At 39.2% G+C, this 11,256-nt stretch overlaps 1 protein-coding gene across 2 annotated transcripts in view; it reads left to right on the top strand.

Moving 5' to 3' along the window:
* Positions 1 to 10,548, top strand: part of SH2D1A (SH2 domain containing 1A) — a 26,471-nt gene extending 15,923 nt beyond the window's left edge. The window contains exons 2-4 of one of the 2 annotated variants that reach the window (XM_006862846.1): positions 2,738 to 2,801; positions 7,416 to 7,548; positions 10,412 to 10,548. In XM_006862846.1, coding sequence (XP_006862908.1) covers positions 2,738 to 2,801; positions 7,416 to 7,548; positions 10,412 to 10,452 — 238 coding nt within the window. In that variant the 3' untranslated portion in view covers positions 10,453 to 10,548. Of the gene's footprint in view, positions 1 to 2,737; positions 2,802 to 7,415; positions 7,558 to 10,411 lie in introns of both variants that reach the window. The other variant, XM_006862845.1, reaches the window with a different exon arrangement.
* The last annotated feature ends 708 nt before the right edge of the window (positions 10,549 to 11,256 follow it).

Below are 11,256 nucleotides of genomic sequence, written 5' to 3'. Positions count from 1 at the left end.
CGGGTATTCTGTGTTGTTGTTGGCGGAGCTCTCTGCTATACATCCACCCGATCCGCCATCTTGTTTGTTCTCCTAATCACATTTATTTTAACCAGAGGTTACTGGAGGTCCTAAATCAAAGATTAGTCTATGGCCATACCACTCTAAATGCGTCTGATCTCGTCTAATCAAACATTAATATTGACCCAAGTATGTGTTCAAGAATAAGAGTCTGAAAAATGTATTAAATAAAAGCCCATTGAGTCAGCTCAGATTCATATTCTGAAATAATTCAGTCTAAAGTTTACTTTTCTGTGAAGTAAAAGGTTGCTAGGCAAATGAAGTTGCAGTCTCATGCCTACTTTTTTGTGACGATGATGTAGGACTGTGTACTGTTTCATTCTGTGTACTTAGGGTCGGTATGAGTCAAAGTCAAGTTGATGGCACCAAACAACAACAACCAAATATAGTAAAATAGTTAAAATCATATATACACACTGCAGTGCGAAACTCAAGAACTGGAGCTCTAGAGTCAAATCCTAGCTTTGCTACTTGTCCTTTAAGGGTGGTTTTTATAACTTCTCAAAGTCTCCAATTTCCTCATCTTTAAAATGAATCTCACAAGATAAGGCTTATAGGATTAATTGTTTTGGAGTTCCAAAAAGATAATGCATATGAAAGTCTTGGCGTAGTAGAAATAAATGTTGTTTTTGTTAAGTGCCGTGGAGTTGTTTCCGACTCATAACGACTCTGTATAGGGTTTGCGAGGAGTGGCTGGTGGGTTTGAACTGCAGACCTTGAGGTTCAAACTCACCTTTGCGGTCCAGTGCATTACCTTGCAGAACCATCAAGTAACAGCGTTTTGTTGTTGTTATGTGCTGTGGAGTCGGTTCCAACTCATAGTGACCCAGTACAGGATTTCCGAGGCTGTAAATCTTTACGGGAGCAGAAAGCCTCATCTTTCTTCCGTGGAACATCTGGTAGTTTCGAACTGCTGACCTTGCGGTTTGCAGCCCGATTCATAACCACTGACAAGCTGCTTTAAAGTTATTTAGCAGCACTCCTCTTTATTCAAATTACTATTACATCATGTTGTTATTGTTAAGTGGCGTCAAGTCGGTTCCAACTCATAATGACCAGGTAGGTATAGGGTTTCTGAGGAGCAGCTGGTGAGTTTGAACTGCCAACCTTACAATTATTTAGTGGTCTAGTGCTTATCCTAGGAGCTCTGGTAGCGTAGTGGTTACTAATCAGGCTGCAAACCTGAAGGTCAGTAGTTTGAAACTACCAGCCGTTCCTCGGGAGAAAGATGAGGCTTTCTGCTGCCATAAAGATTTACAGCCTCGGAAACCCTGTGTAGGTCACTATGAGTCAGAACCGACTCCACGGCACTTAACAACAACAACAGTGCTTATCCTGCGGCACCACACCAGGACTCCATATCATATTTTGTTATATTATGCTCGTGTGGCGCCGTAGGATAAGCACTCAACCTCAATGTCGATTTGTACCACAAGGTCGGTGGTTCAAACTCACCAGCTGCTCCTTGGAAACCCTATACAGCGTAGCTATGAATTGGAACTAACTCTACAGGACTTAACAACAACAACAACAACAATATATTATTATATGAGTGGACTTCAAAAAGTTCACGGGAAAATCACAGTATCTTTTAGTTCCATTTTTCCCCTCATAAGAGCCTTGGTAATGAAATGGTCAAGCACTGGCTTGTTAATCAAAATGCTGGTGGTCTGAACTTACTAGCAGTTCCCCAGAAGCAGTTTGAACTGCTGACCTTGCAGTTAGCAGCCAACCCTTAATCCACTGCACCACCAAAGCGCCTATATATTATCATTGTTGTTGTTAAGTGATGTTGAGTCAGTTTTGACTCATAGAGACCTTGTACAAGGTTTCCAAGGAGAGACGTGTGGATTTGAACCAACCACCTTGAAGTTGCAGTCCAGGGCTTATCCTACAGTGCCACACGACAACTCCATTTATCATCATTTGTTGTTAATTGTTAAGTACCGCTGAGTCAGTTCCGACCCATAGAGACCCTGTATAGGGTTTCTGAGGAGCGACTGGTGAGCTTGAACTGCTGTTTATCATCATAGTAACATTGTATTACTATATAATTGATATGATAATTAATATTGTTACTTACAAGTAAGCCTGACAGTAGTCTCTTAACCCAGTGAAATATTTTTCTGAGTTCAATGCTTTATATGCACTGAAAAATAACAAGACTACAATCTGTTACGACTGTTTAATAATTCAGTCTGTAATTTTGACCAATTACAGCAAGCCCTTATTTCCTCTGTCTAGTCTTTCATGGACAGATCAGTTCCTTGGGAGTATGAGCGAACCACGTTTCAAAAAAAAATAAAAATGAAAGAAAAGGTAGACTTGGAATTGTGGTTGTTGTTAAGTGCCGTCAAGTAAGTTCCGACCCATCGTGACCCTGTATAGGGTTTCCGAGGAGCAGCTAGTGAGCTTGAACCGGCGACCTTGCAGTTCAAACGGCTTTGTAGTCTGGCACATTAACCCATGGCACCACACCAGGACTCTGGAATTGTAATTAGGCAATTCCAGATTTAACAAGCAAGTTAGAGCTACCAAGTTTTCTTCCTGTGACTGCAAAGGTGACGTATCTGTGTGTGCCCCTCTACATCACATTTATATGTAATGGTAAGTTCAAATCGAGTGCATCCATTGTTCTTTTGGAATTTTTCAGTAATGGAAGTTTATTCTTTCACAGGTATCAAGGTTACATTTATACATACCGAGTGTCCCAGACAGAAACAGGTTCTTGGAGTGCTGAGGTATAGCTCTTTTATTATTTATTTTTGCTTCTGTGGGATTCAGGGAGGTGTTTGTAATTAGGCTGGGTTTATGAAAGTAAAATTCAATCACCAATTACCAAAATCCTCATCAGATTCAATTCACTAAAGCCCCAATCCAAAATTGTTCACATGGTCACTTGAGAGAAGGATTCTAGTCTTGTCCGGTCACCTTGGTATAGAGGGTTTGACTTTGGTGAAAAGATTTTTAAAAGCTAAACGATTGTGCCAAACTTACAGTGCCTATCTGGATTTTAGAAAGTGTATCAAATATCATTAAATATGTGAAATGATCACACCAACAATAATTTGCTGAATGATACTATTACAAGGTTGGTTCCACAGGATGAGGTAAGGGAGGAGATTAAACAACATGACTCCTATTTCCTTGTTGTTGTTGTTAAGTGCCTTTGAGGATGTTCTGACTGATAGCCACCCTGTATAGGGTTTCCAAGGAGCAGCTGGTGAGTTTGAACCACTGACCCTGTGGTTCAAGCCGACCTTATGGTCGCTTTATCCCACAGCGTCACACGAGGACCTATAATATACTAGTAATGGGTGGATCTAGGTTCTACGTCTGGTCCGCCCACCCCTCCCTGCTAGCTTTATGACCTTGGGCAGGCAATTTAGCTTTTCTGTGACCCAGATTCTTTATCTGTATAATAAACCTCACTGAGGATTAAATGAGATAATACATATAAAGGAAGCTCGTAGCCACACGACCTGGCATGTAGTAAGAAAGAGCTCACAAATTGCTGACGAATATAAGGTTGAATCTAGACAACGTGTAAGTTAACTAGCATAGGAGTTTAGAGAAGGGAGGGTTTTTCCATTGGTTAGGGTAATAAGGGCTGCTTTATGTGCAGAGTGAATCACGTGGGCAGTACTTGGCTATGTGGACTAGAGATGAAAGAACACTGCAATGCCTTCTTAACTATGCTCTACAGAATCCTAGAGTTCTTCTACCTGGGGGACTGCAGGGGAGAAGGGGAGGTACGTTTTTGGTTCGCAGCCTGACTTCAATCTGTGCAGTTTCCTTTTATTTTGCTTATAAACTGGGACTCTGAGTAGGATTTCATTAGAACAAAAGATTCTACTGCTTTAAAAATGTTTAAAAAGCCACTGTACCACTCCAAGAAATGTCTGTAGAGTGAATTTATTTTCATGAGCCAGGGTAATGTATTATAGCTTACCAATGTAGAAGTCTCTACAACTAAAACTTTCAACCTCAAATGCTTTCTTTAAAACAGCCAGTCTTTATAATAAAACACTTTCACTATGAACTGTTTGAAAACACAAATGCTAATCAGCCCCTAGTAATAGCTCAATCAATCTATGCATTTAAAGAACTTTAAAGTCTAGATTTAAAAAGAATTAAAATTGCTATATTTAAAACTAAATTCATCCATGAGCTGGCATACACAAATTGTGGGCTACAAATATTTTGAACTACTAAGATGAACTAGGACAAGTCTTCAAACACCTTGCTGCCTTACATTAAGACAACTACTACTGTGGTACTGATTAGAGGAAAAGCGGGACCATTTCTAATTACAACTGTATCTGTTTGGTTGTTTTTTTTTTTTTTTAATTATCTGCAGCACTGTTGAGATGATTTAATAAGACATCAAACTTCATTTGCGATGAAGAAAATTTGTGTATAATATATAGACATTTGTATATAATTTGACCAGAAATAACCCTTTCCCTTAGGAAAGTAGTAACCTTCAGCTACTGAAGAATATTCTTTATGGAAGGGATCCCAAATTCTTAGGCTTTAGCAACCTGGGTTTTAAACTTGCTTTCCTCTGTTATAAATGCAACATCATATGCAGCTAGTTCTATGCTTTGTGATGATGCTAAGGAAGACAGAGTTTACTAAACATGAATGGTCCCTTGCCCTGTTGTCTGACTTAACCCTACTGATATAATATTACAATTATCTGCACTAAGAGAGCAGAAGATTGGCATGGATTAGCCCCAAATGGAAAACAGTTCAAGGAAGTCTTTGGATCTATTTTGAGACTGCATATTGCATCTCTTTCCATTTACTAAATTTGCCTTCTTAGTTATGTTTTTGCTTAGGTGAATATTAAATTAGTATGTGTTCTCAGAAATCATGCCACCTTACTAAAAGAACTTTCTCTAGAGCATATTGAAGACCAGCTGTGATCCAAAACATGTTTCCATGGAGAACTCAGAGGTGACAGTATGAGAAATGTGCAAATTTGAACACTAGCCGAGTTCAGCGACAGGATGGGAGTTGTCAGTGGTGCAATTCTTGTGGTAAAGTTATTTTCATAATTGGGTAAATGATAGATATTTATATTGCTTTTCGGAGCAATGTTTAGTTTGCCACACTGCAAGACAAATCATTATAGCAGCACTCTGCTGTCTGTACAAAGATTGTGCTGGAAATATAAGAAAGTCTGGAAGTTGTTGTAAAGAGTGGAATGAAAAAGAACTCTGGAGTGACTGAATTATGAAAGACAAATACTATGTGTATTTCTAGTTTTAGATTGGATTATTATCTAGTGTAGTAATTCAGTCATGTGTTTCAAATGATAATTCTACTATATTATAGTTAATTTAGAAAATTCTATATACAGTTATCATATATGCCTTGTCAGCAGTTCTCCAGACTGATCTTCCCCTGCTGACTTCAGTGCCTTTGGGGTTCTGTGGATATCTGAGTATCAGTAGATGCTAAATAATTTTACTTATTAATTTAAGCAGAACACTATAAATTAGGTCAATTTTTCAAATTGCTTTTATACAGTCAGTACTATTATTCTTCTCTGTTAGTATGGCTAATCAAGTGTTAATTGCATAAAAATGATGCCCCTGTTGATATGGTTTTACAAGCCACAAGCACAGCTAAAAAGCTGTTTGGTTTGAAATCTTTCTCCAATGAAGGAGGAATGAGTGTATACTTTCTCTATACACTGGGGTCTAGCTTTGTTAGAACCTGTTTGGCGTAGTCCTAATCTGAAAGGCAAGAGACCAGGTCCTGGGATCAAGTGCCAGTTGTGTTCCTTGTTATCTCTGTGGCCTTGGGCAAACTGATTAATCTTTTGTACTTCCATTTTCTTATCTGTCAAACGAAGAGAAGTGAATCAGCCAAGAACTGCTGGTCTGTGAGGAAAGAGGTGGGCAAGAGATGGGAAAGTACTTGGAAAACGAAAAAAAAAAAAAAAAAGCTCTAAAAAAGGCATAAGGAATCATTCTATGGCAATAACGTACTTCTGCAATTTGTAGCTGCAATTTAGTAGCCCAAAGAACTATTTGGACTCTGCAAGGAGGTCCAAGGTTTATTTTGGATGAGATCTCAATAGAATGTTGGAAAAATGTTTTGACAACAAGGATGGAGCTAGATGGAAGAATGTTCTCTGGGACTCCTATGGGTGAACACTAAAACGCCAAAGAACATTCTATTGAGCCATTTGCATTGTTATCCATGGAAAATGACTTACGCCAATGTAGGAAATGACCAAGACTTACTATGAGCAGTGTGTTATCTTTAGTTTTTCAGTCTAATTGACAGAAGCCTGCATGCCAGCCTTCACGTTTTCTCATTAAGTGTTAAAAAACAAACAACTCCCACCTCAAAAATTTCCCAGACGGAATAGCTGAAAAACAACTTTCTAAAAAAAAAAGAACAAAAAACCCCAAACCGAAAACCTAGTCATTGTACAATTGCTCATAGCAATACTGTTTTGTTTCATTTAAAATGACAGTTTCGAGCTGATGCCTGAAGCTTGGCTTACAAGTTTTGCAGGGAATTGTTGCGAGTGTTTTTGCAAGAGAATGGATGTCATGGAAGGAATACATTTTAATAGTCACCTGAAAATAATGACCTTTTTAAAAACAGACAAATAAATCATAAAGGTGATCTTTTAGAATCTTTTATTTTTGTTTCGTAGAGAAAGTCTTGTCATGAAGTGTTCAAGGAAAGAGCAGTTTGAGGAAGGATAGGGAAGTTTCTCAAGAAGGAAAGCAATTAATGAGAAGGATGAAGCAGTACCTGTTGTGAAGTGAGAAAGTGTGTGTGTGACTACTAGCCGGGCATTGTGTGTATCACAAGTCAATTTTTAATTTCCTGTGTAGCATTTTATGTGGTGCAATGATGACTGGGAGGATGGCTTGTTGTTTTCTTTTGTTTTGGTTTTTTGTTTTGGTTCCTTAGGCTTTTTTTATTAATGACCTGTAGGATTTGTTTTTTGTTTTTCTCTGTGTTTAACTGCATCCTGTCTGTTGGTGAATTCATTGTGGGTAATGGCCTGTGTACCCTTAGAGGTTCGGTATGTATGATGGGTAGCAGGCAGGAAGGGCAGGGCGAGGAGCAAGAGAGTGTGCAAACTAATACTACCCTTGGGAGAACTGAAATGACAGCTCATTAGCTCCTCTGGCAGGGAAATTCAGCCAACCAAAGTAAGCTCTTCTGGAATGTTGTTTTTCCTCCTTCCTTATGTTTTCAAATATTTGAACAAGTTGTACAAATGGTACCTTTTTAAGCATTCCTCATGCATTTTGTAGGATTTTGGGGGGTCTTGTTATAAAGGAGATGAATAATTTGCTTGGCCTTTTATTTTCCAGACAGCTCCTGGGGTACATAAAAGATTTTTCCGGAAAATAAAAAATCTAATTTCAGCATTTCAGAAGCCAGATCAAGGCATTGTAATACCTCTGCAGTATCCGGTTGAGAAGCCCTCTGCTAGAAGCCCACAAGGTACTACAGGTATGGTTTATGGTTAATTTTTGATAAGGCTTGGAAGCTCAGTTATGAGTTAACTTATTCATAACCATATAGTTGTAGGAATTTCTGTAAGAAAAAGAGTGAGAAAGTTGATATAGCCAGAGAGAGAGATGACTATTTATTTACAGGCTGTGATTTCAATGTACTATACTATATCCTTTTCATGATACTTTGGGGAGCACAAACAGCTTGCGCTTGGCTGGTAACCAGTCAGTAGTTTCAACTCACCCAGAAGCACTACAGAGGAAAGGTGTGGCAATCTGCTTCCATGAAGAAAACGCTATGGAGCAATTCTACTCTGTAACACATGGAGTCACTATGAGTTGGAAACAGCTCAAGACAACAGTAACATACTGTAAACTTTTATAAAGTTCTGCAAAAATACCAAAAATTCTATGAGCCCACAGTATTTTAACCCCCAAGGAGCATTGACGGTGTGGTGGGTTAAATGTTGGGCTAGCTGTAAGGTCAGCAGCTCAAAGCTTACCAGCTGTTCCACAGAAAACAGACAAGGCTGTCTACTCCCTTAAAGATTTGGTCTTCAAAACCCTAAGGAACAATTCTACTCTGTCCAATAAGGTTGCTGTGAGTCAGAATCGACTCCATGGCAGTGGGTTTTTGGTTTAGTCCCATTTGAAGACACCCCGCTAAGGAGCTCTGGTAGCGTAGTGGTTAAGAATCGAGCTGCTAAACTCAAGGTCGTCAGTTTGAAACTACTAGCTGTTCCGTGGGAGAAAGATGAGGCTTTCTGCTCCCGTAAAGATTTGCAGCCTCAGAAAGCCTGTGTAGGGTCGCTATGAGTCGGAACCAACTCCACGGCATACCACCAACCAACCAACCAACCAACCAACCATATAGTGTTGCTATGAGTTGGTTTGGTTTTTGGTTTATGCCATCTTAAGCAGTCCTATGGGGGACAGTTCTACTCTTCTCCACAGGATTGCTATGAGTAGGATTTGACTCAAGTGTAACTTATTTTTTTCTCCCATCTTGACCCCCCCGTCCCCCAGCCTCTTTTGTAGATACATAAATAGCATTTCACCTCACTAATTTAGACATTATGAAGTGCACTGGACTGCAAGATCGGTTTGAATCACAAGTTTGGCAGTTCAAACTCACCAGCTGCTCCTCAGAAACCACATTCAGGGTCGTTATGAGTCGGAACCGACTCGACAGCACACAATTACAACAACTTGAAATATTGGGTGGTTCAGAGAACACCTGGACTGGCCTTTACTTTGACTTAGTCAATTCTTTTTCTTCAGATATGTAAAAGCTAATGTTAGTCTGGCCCACATGATCCTGATTTCTGATTTTGTGGTACTTGAATAAATTAAATTTTACTGTAGTAAAGAATATCAACTTAGTAGACTTTATTACTACACTGCCACGATTTCTTACATCTCTACAAAGCTATTTTAGGCTATGTATCAAGCTAGAGACAGAATACCAGCTAATGTCTGCAACTATCTGATATGTGGAGTCCTAATGAGGCGCTGTGGGTTAATGCACCCGATTGCAAAGCCATTTGAACTGCAAGGTCGGTGGTTCAAGCTCACCAGCTACTCCTCAGAAACCCTACACAGGGTCGCTGTGGGTCGGAACCGACTCGACGGCACTTCACAACAACAACAGCAATGTGGTGCTGTGGGTCGGAACCGACTCGACGGCACTTCACAACAACAACAGCAATGTGGGTGCTGGATTGAAAAATTGGTTTTGAACCTCAAGTTGGCAATTTAAGCTCACCAGCCACTCCTTGGAAACCCTATACAGGGTCGCTATGAGTCAGAACCAACTCAACAGCACTTAACAACAACACCAATCTGAAATGTGATTATTTCTTTCTTTATTGAAAGGTGTTAGATACTTGTTTGGAGTTAGAGGATGTGCCTTGATTGAAAGAATAAATTTTATGACAAAAGAAAATTAATTGTTATATCCTTTTTTTGACAGGGACCAGACTCAGGCATAAACTGACAATTAGACATAAGTGGTGAATGAAATTATTGAATAGTTAGCCTTTATAATAGAAATGTAAATAGAACACTAAATCAAAATAGGCTAATTGTTTTTTTAACCTCCGTATTTGTGTGTATGTATATATATATTCTTGTTGTTGTTAAGTGCTGTTGAGTCTGTTCCGACTCATAGCAACTCTTTGTAGGTTTTCCAAGGAGTGGCTGGTGGGTTTGAACCACCAATCCTGTGGTTAGCGGTGCAGTGTTATGCAACAGCACCACTTCAGGTCTCCATATATCTATATATCTATATGTAATTCAAGGAGCTCTGGTAGCGTAGTGGTTACGAATCGGGCTGCAAACCTCAAGGTCAGTGGTTCGAAACTACCAGCCGCTCCGCGGGAGAAAGATGAGGCTTTCTACTCCCATAAAGATTTACACCCTCGGAAACCCTGTACAGGGTCGCTATGGGTCGGACCCGACTCGATGGCACTTAACAACAACAACAACATATGTAATTCAGTCTTAAGTACTAGTTGTCTGTATCATTGTGATTCTACTGCATTTGTAGAATTCATGATTCTAATTTTGAGTCAAGGAGCACGGGTGATACAAAGGTTAAGTGTTCAACTGCAAACTGAAACATCATTGATTTGAATCCATCAGTGGCTGTATGAGAGAAAAAACCTGGTAATCTACTCCTGAAATAATTATAGCCTGGGCAATCCTATTGGGCAGTTCTCCTAGATCATATAGGGTTGATATGAGTTGGAATGACTCACTCAGTGGTGCACCACAACAAAGTTTGAGTTAACTTGTAATTTTCCTAGTTTGTAAGTTGATCTTTTGTTGATTTTTAAATGGTTTTTCTTTAGGGAGAAGAGGAAACCCTGATGTTGGCCTGAAAGCACCATGAAGAAAAAGAAAACACCTTGCGCTTTAGTTTCAATAATTTAAATATCTACTGCGTCTGTATATTGTTGATCATACAGCTGAGTGAGCTACAGCTGCATTTTTAAAGCCATCATAGTCCTGTAATGGAAGCATCTAGCATGATGTGAAAACGGAAATGGACTTTGTAGATAATGTGGAGCTCTAAAATGAGGATCGAGGGGAAAAATCCATTGGGCTATTCTCAGTCATTATATTTGCAAATGGGGAACAATCTAAAGCGTAATGGATGCTTTTAAAAGATTAATGTTAATTCTTGCTAAATATAAATAAAAATAATCCTCTTTTTGGTCAAAGGCACCAATCTTAGTGAAATATTATTTGATAGTTACTGATTTTAAAATGTCTTGCTTGATTGTATGGTGAGGACTTTGTGTATGTCTTTGCCATGTGTGGTTCTATATTGGGTATCATACTTTCCGCTAGCTACGCTGTCATAGGCTCTTTGGGGATTTTTAGAATTGTGCACTATGTGCCAGAACAAGAGCTAGATAAAGAGTGATGAATTTCTGTTTAATTCTGACAGTAACTTCTTACTGAATGTTCTGATATTGGACAGTGAAATTTACAAACCAAACTGGAATTCTGTTGTTGTTGGTTGCCATCAAGTAGATTCTGACTCACAGAGACCCCATGTGACAGAGTAGAACTACCCATAGAGTTCCTACGGTTGTAATCTTTACTGGAGCAGATCACTGGGAACAGATCACAAGGTCTTTCTTTCACAGAGCTACTGGGTGAATTTGAACCACCAACCTTTCCATTAGTA

The sequence above is a fragment of the Chrysochloris asiatica genome, unplaced genomic scaffold, assembly GCF_000296735.1.
Source record: "Chrysochloris asiatica unplaced genomic scaffold, ChrAsi1.0 scaffold00051, whole genome shotgun sequence".
Taxonomy (NCBI): Eukaryota; Metazoa; Chordata; class Mammalia; order Afrosoricida; family Chrysochloridae; genus Chrysochloris; species Chrysochloris asiatica.
Note: the sequence above shows the minus strand (reverse complement) of the source record. Positions and strands in the feature narration are given on the sequence as shown.